At 41.8% G+C, this 18,363-nt stretch overlaps 1 protein-coding gene across 2 annotated transcripts in view; it reads left to right on the forward strand.

The window, feature by feature from the left end:
* The window catches only part of Znf398 (zinc finger protein 398), a 25,938-nt gene extending 12,564 nt beyond the window's left edge, over positions 1-13,374 (forward strand). For both annotated transcript variants that reach the window (XM_021164622.2, XM_029478935.1), the window contains 4 exons: positions 4,606-4,732; positions 5,098-5,211; positions 8,303-8,416; positions 10,973-13,374. In XM_021164622.2, coding sequence (XP_021020281.1) covers positions 4,606-4,732; positions 5,098-5,211; positions 8,303-8,416; positions 10,973-12,129 — 1,512 coding nt within the window. In that variant the 3' untranslated portion in view covers positions 12,130-13,374. The remainder of the gene's footprint in view (positions 1-4,605; positions 4,733-5,097; positions 5,212-8,302; positions 8,417-10,972) is intronic.
* Positions 13,375-18,363: the final 4,989 nt, after the last annotated feature.

Consider the following 18,363-nt stretch of genomic DNA (forward strand, 5'->3'; position numbering starts at 1 on the left):
TGTCAGAATCAAATCCACTTCCAGGAAGGCTTTAAAGAAAAACCCCTTTCTCGAAAAAAAAAAAAAAAAAAAAAAAAAAAGTTAGCCAGAGAGGAACTTCAGAGTGTTAGTTAAACATCAACAAGTTGCAAACATTGAAATACAGAAAATGGAAAATGCATGGAAAATGGAAAAAAAAAAAAAAAAAGAAAAAGAAAATTCTGATCCAAAACAGCAAATAGGTGGTTTGTGGATTTAGGTGACATCTTTTTTTTAGTTAGAGAATGAACTGCTGAACTCAAACCAAATATTGAAGGAAACAGTGGAAGAGGAGGAAACAGGGATAATAAAATATAAGAAGCCAAACTGAGAACATGTAACCAGAAATCATAAAGATACCAAAAGAAAAACAGATACCATAGTTCAAAGAAAAGCACAGAATGCTTGCTTTCTTTACTTGCTGAATGAATGCCATCCGAGAAGAAACAGGTAGTCAAGCTGAAGACAAATTGCAGTGACTTGTAGTGGACTAGGAGAGAAAATCTTTTCATGAATACAAACTGTAGAGCCTCAAGGAAAAAGTGAAAGACACATAAAAAAGAACTAGAGGGCTGGTGAGATGACTCTGTGCTTAAGAGCACTGGCTGCAGGCTGGTGAGAAGCTCAGTGGGTAACCGACTGTTCTTCCAAAGGTCCGGAGTTCAAATCCCAGCAACCACATGGTGGCTCACAACCATCCCTTAACAAGATCTGACTCCCTCTTCTGGAGTGTCTGAAGACAGCTACAGTGTACTTACATATAGTAAATAAATAAATCTAAAAAAAAAAAGTTAAAAAAAAAAGAAAAAAAATAAAAAAATTAAAAAAAAAAAAAAAAAAAAAGAGCACTGGCTGCTTCTCAGAGGACCCAAGGTAAAATCAGTTCCTAGCACCCACACAGTGTGACTCACAACCACCTGTGAATTCTGCTTCTGGATCTCGCACCCTCTTCTGGCCTCCAAAGGCACGTGTATTCATGTACACATACACATAAATAAATATAAATCTTTTAAAAAATTCAAAGCCAGGTGTTATGGTGCACTCTTATAATCCCAGAACTTGGGAGGCAGAGGCAGGCAGATCTCTATGAGTTCAAGGTCAGTCTGGTCTATATAGTGAGTTCCAGGACAGCCAGAGCTACATAGTGAGACCCTGTTTTGGGGAAGGAAAAATAAAAAAAGACAAAACATTGCATTTAAGACTATAAAGTTAGCAAATGGCTCATCCTGAATCTTCTTTTCCCTACGAGAATTCTGAGTAGAAAGCAGAAAGTAAGATAGAGGGGTAGGTCTTTGGAAGACATGCAAAGGAAAAGATTAGGCAAATGTACTCAAAAATCAAAATCCTAGGCAAGTGAATAGCAAATGCCTGGGATCTTAGTATTAGAGAGGATAATGAATGAGGATGGAGAATTAGACGCCAGCCTAAACTATATAGCTAGACACCGTTACAAAAATAATCCCAGATAGTCTTGAAAGGTACTTACTGAGCTCCTTCTGCATGCTCTTGAAAATGGCAAGAATTTCAGTGGCCGTGGGGACTGGTGCTGACATCAAAGCTTTTCTATTTCTAGATCTAGTAAATAAGAACAGAGGCAAAAACCTAATGGGAGTCCTTCCACTGCATCTTCACCCACTGAAGAAACTTGCTTTTGTACATGGGTTGACCAAGTACAACAATTATGTAAAACATGAAGTTGTATTGTCAAGTGACGAGATGTATTAAAGAAAATGTGAAGCTGAGCAGGGGTGGCGCACACCTTTAATCCAGCATTCAGGAGGCAGAGGCAGGTGAATCTCTGAGTTCAAGGCTAGCCTGGTCTACAGAGTGAGTTCTGGGACACAAGGGCTACATGAAAAGCCCTGTTCCTCCCCTACCTAAAAAAGATATGTGGTTGTTTGTTTGTTTGTTTGTTTGTTTTGAGATATTCACATGCAACAGGCTGACCTCCAAGTTATTAGATAGGAATGAGCTTGAACTTTCTGCTTCTACGTCCTTAGTGCTGGAATTACAAGACTGTACCACCATAACTGTTTTATGTAGTTCTGGGATTGAAACCGACGTTTTATACATGCTAGGTAAATATTCTACCGACTGAACCTACACCCTAGGCCAAGAGTATGCAAGCAAAGTGCAGTTACTATGTGGGTATGTGTTCATAAAACTAAGTGGTATCAGACATCAAAAGGTGACGGTTATGATTAAGACGACATTTTGAACCACATAACTCTTAGGAAAAGGAAAAGGAAGATTTTACGTAGTTACTAAAAGACAAAACAAATATGGAATAAAATTGATGTTTGTAAAAGCAACAGCAAGAAAGAATATGCAAAGCTTCAAAAAGACTTGGGATACATAGATTATAGTTTAATTTTAGTTCAATTTATGCTATTCTAAAATAGTCTTATTGGCTTTTAGTCATGAGGCATGGAATGTGTTTCAGGACTTTCCCTGTCCAGTCACATTAGGGCAGTGGGAGGGGAGGCTTGTGATTGGACAGAAGGGAGGCGGAGCAAGGAGTTGAGACACACAGAGAGAGGTCTTAAGAGGAGAGAGAACCAGAATGGAGGCTGGCGTGGTAGTATCAAAAGGTTAGAATAATTGGGTTAAAGTTCTATCATCATTTGGCTCTGAAATTATTGTTTTGGCATCTTATAAATTGTGTTATTATTGATATATAAATCTGATTGGCTAATTAAGCATTAAGAGTCTTGATTCTACCGGGTAATTAGGTGTTGAGATGGGTAACCAGGGGTGCATGGAGTGTTGCGTGAAAGCAAGAGGAACTCAGACCCATCTGAGAGATGCCCGGTGGGAGCCATGTGGCCTTGCAGGGCTGGTGAGTTGGCGGGTAGGGAGACAGAGCGAGTGAGATCACCTGGGGCTAGCTCTAGAGAGTTGTTGAGCATGGCCTGGCCCCACTGAGAGTTGGCAGATTCATTTTTTAAATATTTCCCACAACAGGAATGTCCTTGTCTTCCATATGCAGGAGAAACTGCATCAAGGGGAAATCTCCTTGGCAAAAGATTAGAAGAATTAGAGAAAGCACAAAACTAGAGAAATCAGATTTTTTTTAAATTTTATTTATTTATTATATGTAAGTTACACTGTAGCTGTCTTCAGACACTCCAGAATAGGGCATCAGATTTCATTATGGATGGTTGTGAGCCACCATGTGGTTACCATGTGGTTGCTGGGATTTGAACTCTGGACCTTTGGAAGAGCAGTCGGCACTCTTAACCACTGAGCCATCTCACCAGCCCCAGAAATCAGATATTTTAAAGAATGATGTTTTTGAGGAATGGCAGATCAAAACAGGTGACATGATAGTACAGCCTGAAGTTTTAATGTGTAGCACTGAGATGCTTTTACACTGTTTATAAAATAGCCAACTGGGCAGTGGTGGCTCATACCTTTAATTCCAGCATTTGAGAGGTAGAGGCAGGAGGATTTCTGAGTTCGAGGCCTTGTCTACAGAGTGATTTCCAGGACAGCCAGGGCTATACAGAGAAACCCTGTATCAAAAATCCAAAGGGGAAAAAAACAAAACCAAAAAACCCAGCCAAATGTGCTTCAGAAAGGTTTCTGGTTCATATTATTTTGTGTTTGCATCAGGGCTTTAGGGTTTTGTTATTAACAAGTGAAACATTAAAAGAAAGAGAATGACTCTTGGTAGGTCAACCATGCTTCCAAGTAGGCTCCACACCCAAGAATATTTGAGCAACACAAATTAGAAGTAATGGCTTTGAGAGAGGGGGATGGGGAGAGCAAACATACAAGTTGTGCATGTAGGATGGTAGGGATGGATCTGTGAGGAGTTGGGGGATAAATATGATTAAAATAGATTGTATAAAATTCTCAATTAATAAAAATAGTATTTAAAGACTCAAAGAACAGCATAAGCTATTTAAAGTTTTTGTGTTTTGTGAAGACAGGTTTTCTCTGTAGTCCTGATGTCCTGGAACTCACTCTGTAGACCAAGATGGCCTTGAACTCAGAGATCCTCCTGTCTCTGCCTCCCAAATTCTGGGATTAAAGGTGGATGCTGCATGCCTGGCTTAGAATATATTTTTAAAATTATATCTGTTTTGTGTGTGTGTGTGTGTGTGTATGTGTGTGGTGCACCACAGCACATGTGTAAAGGTACTAGGAGAAGGCACTTCTCTTACGTTACAAGGCTGGGTGGCAAGTGCTTTTACCCACTGAGCCATCTCACTGGCCCTAGAATACTTATTGACCTCCCTTTAGGTTGTAAGAATGAAGTAAAACAGCTAATGAATGGAGGAAGGGCTTTATTGGGTGACTTGGTGCCTGGGAGGGACTAGCTAACTGTGTGATTGTTATTGGGTGACTGGGTGCCTGGGAGGGACTAGCTAACTGTGTGATTGTTACTGGGTGACTGGGTGCCTGGGAGGGACTAGCTAACTGTGTGATTGTTANTGGGTGACTGGGTGCCTGGGAGGGACTAGCTAACTGTGTGATTGTTANTGGGTGNCTGGGTGCCTGGGAGGGACTAGCTAACTGTGTGATTGTTANTGGGTGCCTGGGTGCCTGGGAGGGACTAGCTAACTGTGATTGTTATTTTAGGTGCCTGTGGCCTTCGATGACGTCTCCATCTACTTTTCCACCCCAGAGTGGGAAAAATTAGAAGAATGGCAAAAGGAACTTTACAAGAATATCATGAAGGGCAACTACGAGTCTCTCATCTCCATGGGTGAGGCTGAGTGAGCACCTTTTGAATGAGGTGCCACAGTCCCATGAGGAATCAAACACTTTTCTTTTTTCCCCCAGTGTCCTCATTCTCAATATTCTCATACACTGCAGAATCTGGTTTCAAGCTGAAGAAGGACAGAACTAACTTATTATGTTCATTTCCTATACATTACATTTCTTTTACCTGCTTCCTTGAGTAGCTGTTGTAAATAGTTGGAAGTGGATAGATGGGAAGCAGTGATACAGGATCTAAAAGAAATTAATACCCCTGACTGTGGACCTCAAACATTCAGCTGCCTTGATGGCAGTTGTTGTCATACTCATTTATCTCTTTGTCATGCCTACTTTCCACTTTTCCTCTTCTAGATTATGCCATGAATCAACCTGATGTTTTATCTCAGATTCAACCAGAAGGAGAACACAGTACAGATGACCAGCCAAGGCCAGAAGCAAGTGAGATTCCTGCAGACCCCAGTGAAGGTAAATAAATGAAAGGGTTTATATACTTTTTAAAAAAGATATATTTATATGAAGACACTGTATCTGTCTTCAGACACAGCAGAAGAAGGCAATGGATCCCACCACAGATGGTTGTGAGCTACCATGTGGTTGATGGGATTGAACTCTGGACCACTGAACCATTCATTTCTCCGGCCCTGCTGCCATCGAACCATCTCTTTAGCCCTGGTTATATACTCTTTTAAGCTCCTTTTCTTGGTTAGAGAAGGGGACTCAACACAAAGAAAGCAAGGCTTAGAGCTATTCTATACTAAAGTATTTACACTTTGAGCGGACATTTAAATACTCGAGGGAGCTCTGAAATCACTCTGTCCTTCACGCATCAGTCCCTCATACAAGCTCGTGAAGTACTTACTGCACCACCGAGTGATAGCCCCTCCCTTTTGTTCTTTTAATGAATATATTTTCCTTTTTTGTATATATTTACTTTAGTACTTTTTTTTGCTGAAAATGATCAATGTTCTTGATTTTCTTTTTTTTGTTGTTGTGTTTGTTTGTTTGTTTGTTTGTTTGTTTGTTTTTCGAGACAGGGTTTCTCTGTATAGCCTAGGCTGTCCTAGAACTCACTTTGTAGACCAGGCTGGCCTCGAACTCAGAAATCCTGAGTGCTGGGATTAAAGGCGTGCGCCACCACGCCAGGCCCGGCTTGCTTTTCTTAATATTGTTTTTATTGTTTATAGTTTTAGCTTGCATTGGTGTTTATCAGCCTAGATATTTACCCACACTTGAGAATATGATTTATGTAGCTTGAACCGATCAATATGTAACATTAAAGAAAACAAACTCACGGGACTCAGTATACAGCCATACTTACAGCTAAGATTTATTAAAGCAAATGGATATGAAGCAACATCATCAAAAGATCCATGGAGGAAGCCAGAGTCCCTTCCCTGTGAAATCTCACAAGGCACATTTACTCCCACAGCAGTGAATGCGACAGCACATACCAAATGCTGTCACAGAGCCTCATTAGACACTCAGTGCCGAGGGTGAGTTATCACACAAGTATTCAAATTCCAGATTCCCAAAAGGAAAACAGGTCGCCAGAATAAAACAGACTCTTAGCAGTTAAGGTGTAGTAAGATATTCTTGTCATTTAGGGAAACTGTTGTGTGTATAAAAAACAACTGTCCAGATCCTTATAGATGCCAACAGTTCCTTCTCAGGAGGAATGGTTTTGGCTGTACTCCATTTTCCATCTCCTAACATAGGGAGGGAACCTTGGTTCCTTTCAGTGGAGAAGACTACTAACCACTTGTTCTAGTGTCATTTTTATTGCTATGGTAAGATGTCCTGACAAAACACAAGGTAGGGGAGAAAGCATTGATTTTTAACTTCAGTTTCAGCCAGTTTCCATCATTGTGGAGAGGGTGCAGCATAGAGCATGAAGTGGCTGGTCACATCACCATAGTCAAGAGTAGAAAGGAAGGAAAGAAGGAAGGCATGCAGACTCACATGATTGCTTTCTTATGCTCAGCTTGATTAATTAATTCACTTTATACAGTTCAATAATTAATTCACTTTATACAGTTCAACATGACCACTGGCTAAAAAATGTAGACATTGCCTCATTAAGACTTTTCCTAAGTTTTGTCAAACTGACAAGGCTAATGATCACACCTGGAAATCTTAAATATGAATCCAAAATATTAAAATGAAATCATGATGATTTTCTTTTTCTAAATGGTGTATTTTTGTAGCCTTGTCCACTGAAAAGATCTAAAAACAATAATAACTGATTTGCAATTAGCAGCCTTCCTAAGGACCAATAGGCATGTACCATTATATTGATCCTTATATTTACTTGTTAGGTGGCACAGGTCACTGTTTTCAGAACCTTGGGAGAGATGTAAATCCTCTTTAGGACTTAAGGATTCTTTTTGAAAGAACTCTGCCGTGTGTGTGTGTGTGTGTGTGTGTGTATGTATGTGTTCATCTTTCCTTTCCTCTCTTCTTCCTCCTCCTCCTCCACACAGTGAAATCAGAGATTCAACCCCTACAGGTTTTGCTCTAAGGTACACATTCTCACACAGATAAATAAAAGTGTATTGGTGCTGATGGGTGTAAAAGAGAAGGTCCTAAATGAATGAAATTTTATTTTATCAGAAATATAATTTTTTTAAGATTTATTTATTTTATTTATACGAGTACACTGTGGCTGTCTTCAGGCACACACACCAGAAGAGGGCATCGGATCCCATTACAGATGGTTGTGAGCCACCCTGTGGTTGCTAAGAATTGAACTCTGGACCTCTGGAAGAGCAGTCTGTGCTTTTAACCAACTGAGCCATCTCTCCAGCCCCAGAAATACGTTTTTTTTTAGCCCTGGCTATGCTGGAACTCACTCTGTAGACCAGGCTGGCCTTGAATTCAGAAATCCACCTGCCCCTGCCTCCCAAGTACTGGGATTAAAGGTGTGCGCCACCATGCCCAGCCAGAAATATGATTTTTATAATCATGTTTCACAGGCATGATAGCACAAGCTTGTCTTCTCAGCAATACAGGTAGAGCAGGGACAAGGGGATTAGGAATTCAGTGTCATCCTTGGCCACATAACAAGTCTGAGGCCAATTTGAGTTACATGAGATCATATCTCTAAAGGAAAAAGTAAAATAAAGAAGTAGCAGTAAACAGATGTGGGGGTGCATGCCTTTAATCCCAGCACTGCAGGAACAAAGGCGGGTGAATCTCTGTGAATTCAGGACCAGCTAGAGCTACATAACAAACACAAAAAAAGAAAAGAAGAAGAAAATTTTAAAGAATCAATAATGTTATGTTCAACAAATGAACATGGTTATATTACCTTTAAAGAGATGTATTTATTATTTTATGTGTATGAATGTTTTGCCTGCATGTATGTATGTGTACTACATGCCCAAGAAGGTCAGAAGAGGCTGTTGGAACTGCAATTAAAGATGGTTGTTTACTAGGAATGGAAACTAGGTTCTCTGCATGTTCGACGAGTGCCTTAACCATTGAACCAGCTCTCAGCACAATTTCACCATCTAATTCAAGTCCCTGAAGACCACTCTCTCTTTTTCTTCACAAATAGAGCCTGGCCTTTCAACCTCAGATATTCTGTCTTGGATTAAACAAGAGGAAGAACCTCAGGTTGGAGTCTCCCAGGAGTCTAAAGAGAGTGAGCTGTACAAAGGTACCTATGCTGGTGAGTAACAGAGAAAACAGAGATACTCAGATCCAGCTTATACAAGAAGAAACTAAAGAATGCAGCTAAAATGGTGCTAGAATGACAAGGAACAGAGAGGAAGAAAAGAAAGATATGGTTAGACAAATTAGGAGTGAAACCAAAAGGCCACCAGGATAAACTTTAAGTAGGAAAACACATTTAAAAATAAAAAAGAAACATTAATTTATTAGTGTGTGGGGAGGCACATACACAGATCAGAGAACAGCTTGTGGGAGTTGGTTCTCTTCTTCTACTATATGGGTCCTAGAAATTAAACACAGGTTGCCAGGCTTGATGGCAAGTGCATACCCACTGAGTCATCCCACCAGCCTAGAAAGCTTACTCTAAATTAGAACTGTTGGGGCTGGGTATATCAGTGAAGAAAGTGTGGTTGCAGACACAAAGCCCTGTGTTCAACCTCTAGCACTATATTTAAAAAAGAAAAACAAGATTGCCAGGGAAAGAATAATAAGTGTATATAAATGAATAAAGAATATGGGAGCTAGAAAAACAGAGCATTTGAAGATCACTTCAAATGGATAAATAGAGCAGAGCCAGGTGTGATGATGGCCTGTAATCCCAGTACTGAGGAGGCAGAAGCAGGATTACCTTGAAAGTTTGAGGCCAATCAGGGTTATACAGGAAGTATAGCCTCAGTCATCAACTGTTCAAAATAGAATAGCACAAAAATGGGGAGTGGTGTAGAGAGAAACAAGCAATAGAAATAAAAGTGTTAGAAGAGGGCAAATGGAAATATTATGAGCCCTCCCTCAAAAAAAAAAGGTAAAATAACACTAGGCAAAGAAACAAATGTTTCCTTCTATAATGAGATTTAGGGTCAACTGTGATTTACCTCTTGACTTATAGAAGAAAGTCTTGACCAATGAGGTGGCGTTAGTAGTGATAAAGGCACCTGCTGCCAAGCTTGACCATCTAAGTTTGATTTTCCAAGACTCATATGGTGGAAGGAGAGAACCAACTCCTACAAGTTGTCATCTGACCTCCACATTTGCAGTATGGGATGCACATGTTCCCCTCCCACAGGATAAATAATGTAATTTATAAAAAAGTGTAGACATAATGTTTTTTTGTACACTATTTAAAGTTTACCCTTGTGTTATTCAAATGCTGATTTCTCTGCCCTCATTTCTTGTTTCAATCCAAACATAGCTGTTATGTTTATTCGTAGAAGCACCTGTGTCAAGTTTGTATAGACATTGCTCCTCATTCATTCTCTGCCTTGCCAATAAAAGCCACCAAGCCAATACAGAGCATTAGAGAGAGAATGGGTGGGGCTTCTGGTTCTAGGAGGGGTGTAGAGAGAGAAAAGGGAAGGAGCCACGAGGAAAGTGGAGAAAACCATCAGGAGAAAGAGAGTGGAATCAAGTAAGGATGGAATTTTTCAAGTAAGATAGGAATATAATCTGGGAGGAAGCCTGAGTAGCTTGGAGGTATAGAATGGAGTAGTGATTGTTCAGTATTTGGCTCAAGGCAATTTTAATAAATCTTAGCCTCTTTGTGTGGCTATTGGGGAATTAGCTGGTTAAGAAATAAAGCCACCAGATTAATTCACTGCTTACATTTATCTTCAAGATAATTCCTTTTACAAAAGAAAATCTGAAGATCAAAAGGGATTCAATTGTTTATATAGCTTAATAGAATCTTGGGGGTGTTTGTTTGTTTTTAGTATGTTCTGTGCCTCTGTTTCTTAGATTCTGTGAAGTGCAGCTGAGAAATACCAGTTTCTGCTCTTTAGAACTTTTACACCACAGACATACATACCAATCTAGGCATGTCTGTTTTTAGGTGCCGGAGTACGTTACACAGATGACTTCAGACATTTGAGGTTTGGAAAAACATGTGTCAGTTTAAGTATTTAGATAATGTATAACCAAGGTTGTGAAAATCCAACCTGTAGTTTTAGTACTTGAGGAGTTCAAGGCTAGACTCAGCTATACAGTAAGTTGGAGGCTAAACTGAGTTGCAAAACCCCATCTCACCCCTTCCCTGACCCCAGTAAAAGAGTGTGAGGACAGAATGGGCCTAAAATATTGACTAATTTGATTTGACTATGATTTAGGAAGTCAGGGAGGGAGATGAGGAACACCCTGGAAAAAGGAGAACAGAATGACCAAAGATGCAGAGGTGGCAATATGTTCTTATTTCTGGGAAGATAGTCAGCCTACTTCACGGAAGGGTTTATCTCATAGAATGCAGACTAGGAGTAAAAAGTTGATTTTAGGCCCTGACACAAGAGCAACAGAGAAGGTTGTTGAATAGAGGTGAAACATAAAGAGAATAATGTGGGGAGGATTGCTGCCAAAGCTACCCCTTCCCAAAATGGAGCATCAACGTACAGTCTTATGTTTGTCATGATTTGTCACACAGCCTACGGTGCCTTATTAGTAATGAGAGCCCTTCCAAGCTTATCTGAACAGTTAGATACTTAAAGCCACCTGCAAGAGCCAGACAGGAATGTGAGAGGTAATGGTGAGATGGCTGTTGACAGATGTAACTCTGAGTCCCTTCTTTCAGATGAAGAACTTGTCATTAAAGCTGAAGACCTTGCTAGAGCTTCCTTGTGTCCTGAAGTTCCAGTAGCCTTCTCTGCTCCACCACCAGCAGCAGCCAAGGATGCATTTTCAGATATAGCTTTCAAAAGCCAGCAGTGTACACCCATGGCACCTTTTGCACGAACGGCCACTGACCTGCCTGAAGCTTCAGAGGGACAAGTGACTTTTACTCAGTTAGGAAGTTACCCACTCCCACCTCCAGTTGGAGAGCAGGTTTTCTCATGCCACCATTGTGGCAAGAGTCTCAGTCAAGACATGTTAATGACACATCAGTGTGGCCATGCTGCTGAACACCCCTTAACCTGTGCCCAGTGTCCTAAGCACTTCACCCCACAAGCAGATGTTGGTAGCACCTCCCAGGATCATGCCAATGAAACACCTCCCACCTGCCCTCACTGCGCCCGGACATTCACTCACCCCTCACGACTCACATACCACCTTCGAGTACACAACAGCACTGAGCGCCCTTTCCTCTGTCCTGATTGTCCCAAGCGCTTCGCTGACCAGGCTCGACTCACCAGCCATCGGCGAGCTCATGCTACTGAGAGGCCCTTCCGTTGCCCACAGTGTGGTCGTAGCTTCAGCCTTAAGATCAGTCTCCTGCTTCATCAGAGGGGACATGCCCAGGAGCGCCCCTTCTCCTGTCCTCAGTGTGGCATTGACTTCAATGGCCACTCTGCGTTGATTCGTCACCAGATGATCCACACAGGCGAGCGTCCCTACCCGTGCACAGACTGTAGCAAGAGCTTCATGCGTAAGGAACACTTGCTAAACCACCGGAGGCTGCACACAGGTGAGCGGCCTTTCCAGTGTCCGCACTGCGGCAAGAGCTTCATCCGCAAGCACCACCTCATGAAGCACCAGCGCATCCACACAGGCGAGCGGCCCTACCCCTGTGCAGTGTGCGGAAGGAGCTTCCGCTACAAGCAGACGCTCAAGGACCACCTACGGACCGGTCACAGTGGAGGCTGTGCGGGTGATAGGGACCCTTCCGTACAGCCACCAGACCCACCTGGTCCACTCTTAACTGCCCTGGAAACCTCTGGCCTAGGTGTTAGCACTGAAGGTCTAGAGTCTAGTCAGTGGTATGGGGAAGGGAGTGGAGGGGTGGTTTTATAGATCTGAGGCTTGTTGGTTATTTATGTTCACAGTAGAGCAGAAAGTCCAGGAGAGAGCCCACAAGTTCCGAAACCTATAGTAATTATATCTGTTACATAAAGGAATTTGAGATCCACACTCAACTAGAGACATGCTTGTGCTTTGGAAATCCACAGCAGTACAAGAATACCGTATTTTGAAAACTGGGAGAGAATCCAGCACCCCTGACTTGTCAGATACCACAAAAGCAGAGTTACAAAGCAAGATATGGCTTCTGATCATCCTGTCAGAGAGGCAGAGTGAGAGCAGACTGCCTCTAGGTAGAGACAGGTGTATGGGAAGAGCCCCAAACCTTGAAGCCATCAGGAGGCATGAGGATGCTCAGAGCCTTTCTCTAATTGCTCAGTGATTGTTGGGAGAATGTGCTTTAGCCACTTGTTATGTTGCCATGTGTCTGAAGCCAGCTGAGTTCTGCTCATATCAGTGTAGTCACCTTTCCCTGAAACGTGATGACTGAGGCTGCATTCCTAGGCCTAGATTCTGTCTGCTAACGCGTCTTGTTTAATGTTGGTGAACAAGAACTCCGACTTGGATAGCTTATTTAAGGGGACAGTTCCTAGCGTTTACTAGCTTATTTTGAAATATTCAGACTCTTGTGGCCGTTGTTAAAAGAGTAGAGAACTTCACCACAACTCTGGTTAGGAAATTACGAAGAGAGTTTTCTCTCCAAGTTTAGGAGAGAAAGAGCCCAGAGATCTCAGGCACAACAGGGATCAATCATCACATGGCCTAAAAAACTATATCAACTCATTCCTTATCTTTTCCAAGCCAGTGATCTTGTTTTTCCATTTCTGGTGTTTGATTCTCTTTTTCTTTCCTTTGAGATTGGGCCTCACTGTGTATCCTGGCCTGGAACTTTGCTTTGTAGACCAGGCTGGCATTGAACTTACAGGGATCTGCCTGCCTCTGCCTCATGTTCTGGATGCACCACATTTCCGAACCCCATTTTCTTTATGGTCCTCAGCAGCAAAGATCACAGCACTTTGTCAAGGCATCAAGCACTTCAGAAAGTACCACTGAACTCAGGGCTTTTGTTCATTGGTAGTGTAATGCTCTTAAGGAAAGAATTTCTACCTTGTCTGCCCCTGCCTCACCGGCAGTGAACAGACAAGAGACCTCTCTCGGCTACCAAGAGCTAAGTATCGTATCTATCTTACCTGTTGTGCTATTTTTTTCAGACAGGGTTTCACTGTGGGGTCCTGGCTGGCCTGGAACTCAGAGATCTGCCTATCCCTGCATCTAGAGTGCTACGATTAAAAGCATGCTGTCATGCCCAGCCACCTGTTGTACTTTGAAGGGTCATGGCTACCTTATGTTCTTTTCTTGGGCTTGCTTAGTCATCAGAGAGCCTCTGAACCTAGTTCCATCCCTAAGTTGCAGCCAGATGTGTATCTTCTCTTTTCAACTCTCACGTTTTTATCACCAAAATGAGGCTGTTGAAAGAAAAGGTAAGCCTCTAGAAATCTTAGAAAGAAAAATCTTGTGATACAGTTCTCTGCCAAAATCCTGTCCTTCCTTTGGCTTCTGACCAGACAAATCCAAATGAGACAGGAAAACCAAAGCAGAAACTTATGTAGAAACTTGGTGGAAATTAGCTTGCCTTGTTGTTCTGCTCTTAGTGGGTCCAGAAGTAGACAGAGAATGTAGAAGCCAACATTTGGGACAGAAAGCTTTTGTTCCCACACCCCCTGTTTACCTCAGAGTCTGCTGTGATGTCTAGAATGAGATCTGGCACTGCTTAGACGTGACACTTTCTGGATAGAAAGGGGATGCTTTCCCCTTATTACTGGGCTCAACCTTCAATCTGTATAGCTAATGTAACCACAGTATGAGATGGTGTTTGCCTCATGAATGTGCTCCTGGCAAAGTTCTGTCTAAAGATGTTGGTCCTCAGGATAATCACACACATAAAACTGTTTTGTGATATTAATAACACCAAGGATCCTGGGAGACACAAGAAGTAAGTGTGAGACCTAGTCTGCTGTCATAACTTTCAGCCTGTAAGCAGTGGAAGTCCCATGGATGATACCAGATGATGGTAGACCCATAGTATATTGAGATCAATTGCCAAATCCCCCAAATCAGGTTTCCAGGTTCTTTAATGACCCTTAAAGACTTGAATGTGAGATCTGCACCTGAAAAAGAGTCAAAGCATCATCCACAGGGTGAGGGAAGCATTTGCTAGAGCTGAGGAAGAGATGCCTACTGAACCTGTGATGTAGAGCTAGATAACATCTAAAATTCATCTGAACCCAACAGACTTACCAAATATACATAGTTAATAGTTGGAGGCCTGTGTGCATGACTGCTGCAGATGCATCCTAATGTCTAATCTGTAAGGAGCCATAGTCAGCGGGGATCTAAACTGGCCAAAAGTGAATTATAGTTCAAATAACAACTGAACGAGAGCCATAAGAGCAGCTGGGTGATGGTGCTGCACACCTTTAATGCCAGCACTCAGAGGAGGCAGAAGCAGGAGGATCTCTGAGCTTAAGCCCAGCCTGGTGTATAGAGGGAGTTCCAGGACAGCCAGGGATACACAGAGAAACCTGTCTTGAAAAGCAAAAACAAAAGCCATAAAACCAAATAAAAGGGAATATGCAGGGCTAGCCCAAAAACAAACAGCATAAACATGTGGGATCCTAATCTCTAGTCTGGCTAAGAGCAAGGACTTCAGCCAATCTTCTATCAAGTAGGCCCCATTTGTCAAAGATTCAGAAGTGGTTCATTGGAAACTCTACCATCTAATAAAAGTTTTCAGCAAATAGAATCTCTTTGCCACCTGGTGCCTTGAGAGAAACTATACATTTAATCCTGTAATTAAGAGGCACCTGTAGCCTGGTACTCATGACCAGTCCCTGTAGAGAAGAAACCCCAAAAGAGTCCTATTCATCTGCCCCCTATATGGTGGCACAAAAACTTCCTCAGAGTGTATTCAGGAGTTGGCACCAACCAGGTTTACTGCTCGATAGATTTTTTTTTTTTTTTTGGATTGTGGACATTGGATGAGCCTCAGGTTCAGCCACATATATGAAAATAAATGTAAGTTGGTTAATTGTTTAGAAAGATGAAATATAATTGATCCCTTCCTACTGGGTATTTGATAATAGAAACACCTTAGTCATGAACTCTAGAGAGAGCCACATTCTGCATTACTTCCCTCATTAATAAACTATAAAGTTTCTGGTAGGGACTCCACTAGGCTTCTCTTGAGACGATACTTAGCCAGGCTCTGTGGCTTATGAAACGATAGCAAAGTCTATTTCAGTCCCAAAAAGTCTCCCTGAAAAAAAAAGTACCTAAGTTTCTTTATTTCAATGGGATGGAAGACCCAAGTTTATGTCATAATTCTTGAGAGAGACAGGGCATTCCTTCCCTCCTCATATGCTTCAGCTTCTTGGACAACAAAGCAGCCTCTGCGGTTGCCTGAGTAGCAAGGAGACATTTCAGATGATCTGATGTTTTTATGTACATACATGTCTGTTTGAATTGATATTTTTGACTCTTCATTCTGGTTCTTGTAGCAAAGAGTCAGTCTCTTATCATATGGGGTATATACAACAGGCTGTTCTTTTTTCAAGTTTCAGGCTTCTGTAAACAATATATTTGGGAGTTCAAAATTAGGGACTGGAGTGATAACTCAGTCTAGTGTTTGCCAAGCAATCAAGGGCACCAGAGTCTAATCTGTAGAACATGTTTCAAAAAAAAAAAAAAAAAAAAAAAAAGCCAGGACTGATGCCCTAGGCCTGAATCTCAGCACTGGGGAGGCTCTTGCTGGCCTGTCAGCCTAGCCCAATTGGTAAGCCACAGGTCAGTGAGAGACCCTGTCTCAAAGATTGAAGTCAGTAGCTCCTGAGCAGTAACTCCCAAAGTCCTCTGGTCTCCACATGAAAGTGAACACACACACAGCTCAGATTGATTGTGGGGCGGGGTTACGGCAGGAGAAGGAAGTTAATGCATTAGTGCAGTATTAATGGCTAAGAACAGGGCTTCTGATGCCAGACCTAGATTCAAGTCTCAAGTAATATTATTTTACCTTCTGAAAGGTAAGTTTTGTGTATGAGGCATCTCAGAGGTATTAGAGCTTAAAAACCTGTAGCACAGTTTAAAGAACCAGTGTGAAAGGTAATCGCACAGCCAGGCTGAACTGGAAGTGGCAAGTGTTGAGAACCAAGGTTTGGCCAAGTGTGATGGCTCACACCTGTGACTTTGGTACTTGAGAAGCTGGGACAGGAGGATGGCAGAGAATTAAAGGCCAATCGAGCCTACATAGGAAAACCTTGTTTTTAAAAGTGGGAGGAAATGAGGAGCCAAAGAGATGGCTCAGTGCTAAGAACACTTGCTGCTCTTGTCAGAACCTGTATTCAGTTCCCAGCACCCACATGGATATTTAAGGGGTCAGGTGCTCTCCTCCAGCCTCCACGGCCACTAGGCATGCATGTGGTACACATACATACATGTAGACAAATCACCCATACACATACAAACAAAATCTTTATTAAAAAAACCCAACTGTTTCACAGAAATACATGGCTGCTAGCATCTTTGCATATATTTAGAATGATCTCTTACCGATTTCTTTCTACACCTACCAGCCCCCATAAGTTTCTGTTGCCACAACCCCATATAGTTCTGATTATCTCTTGATTTTTCTTTCTTCTCCTACTTCTCTTTTAAGTTTTTTAGATTTTATGTGTCAGTATCTTGCTTACATGTATGTATGTACACCATATACATGCCTGGTGCCTGCAGAGGTCTGAGAGGGTTTTAGATCCTGTAGAATTGGAATTATGAATGGCTGAGTCACCACGTGGGTGCTGGAAATTGAACCTGGGTCCTCTGTAAGAGCAGCAAGTGGTCTAAGCTACTGAATTAAAAATTTTTTTTGGTTATTTTTGTTTGTTTGTTTTTTCAAGACAAGGTCTACTAAGTAGCTCTAATAGTCCTGGAACTCATTCTGTGGAGCAGGTTGGCCTTGAACACACAGAAATCTGAATGCTTCTGTCTCCCAAGTGCTGGAATTAAAGCTGTGTACCACAATATCTAGTTTAAAACAAAAAATTTTTTTAAAAAAATCTCTTTTATATTACATTCTAAACGCAGTTCCTCCTACCTCCTATCCTGCCAGTAGCCTTCCTGCTCTCCCCCTTCCCCCATTTACTCTTCCATTTCTCTTCAGAAAAGGGCAGGCCTCCCACGAATAACATGGCATATCAAGTTACAGTACAACTAAACCCCACCTCTTGTATTAAGACTGGAAGAAGAACCCAGTCAAAGAGTGAGAAGACAGCCCCTGTTTCTATTGTTAGGAGTCCCACAAGAAGACCAGGAACACAACTAACATATGCAGAGGGCCTAGGTTGGACCCATGCAGGCTTCCTGACTATCAGTTCAATCTCTGAGCCCAGGTTAGTTAGTTCTGTGGGTAAAACAAATAATTTTTTAAAATATCCTTTTAAATATTTCTAAGTTTTCTTAATTTAGATTCTGTTTGGGAATTCTAGCCCAGCTCCTCTTCCCATGCACATCTTACTTCAGTCAGCTGCAGTCAGCAGTAAAATTCCTCGGGCCTCTGCACCAGGGCCTGTGGACTTGCTGTTCAGGAATGGAGACAAGACAGTATTTTAGTGCTGCCAGAAAGTGCAGATTCTGTTTAATGTCTACCAAGGTTTCTTCTATGTCACAAGCACTATCATAAGGCCAAAGCTTAGTACCCTTGTTCAAAGAACTCGGAAGATGCTGCTTATCTCGTAAAAGAAGTCACTTGTCACTTCAAGTCAAGGGATGGAGAACTGATATTCTTTTCTGACCCTGCTCCCATTTTTGTTTGTTTGTTTATTGAAAACAGAGTCTTACTTGTGTAACCAAGGTTGCCTCAAACTCACAATTTTGTCACTGCTTCCTTAGTGATGGAATTACAGATGTGTTTCCCCACCTGACACCACCTCCTTTTTTTTTTTTTTTTGCTTTTCTTGAGACAGGGTTTCATGGATCCCAGGTTGACTGCAAACATGGTATATAGCCTAGATTACTTCGAACTTCTGACCCTTCTGCCTCTCCTTGGTTTTATGGAGTACTAGGGATCAAACCCAGTGCTTTGTACATGTTAGGCAAACTCTACCAATTTAGCTACATCCCAAGCCTTTTCTTTTAAAGAATTGACCACAGTCATAGACATATGATGGCTTTAGTCAC

The sequence above is a fragment of the Mus caroli genome, chromosome 6 (genome assembly GCF_900094665.2).
Source record: "Mus caroli chromosome 6, CAROLI_EIJ_v1.1, whole genome shotgun sequence".
Lineage (NCBI taxonomy): Eukaryota > Metazoa > Chordata > Mammalia > Rodentia > Muridae > Mus > Mus caroli.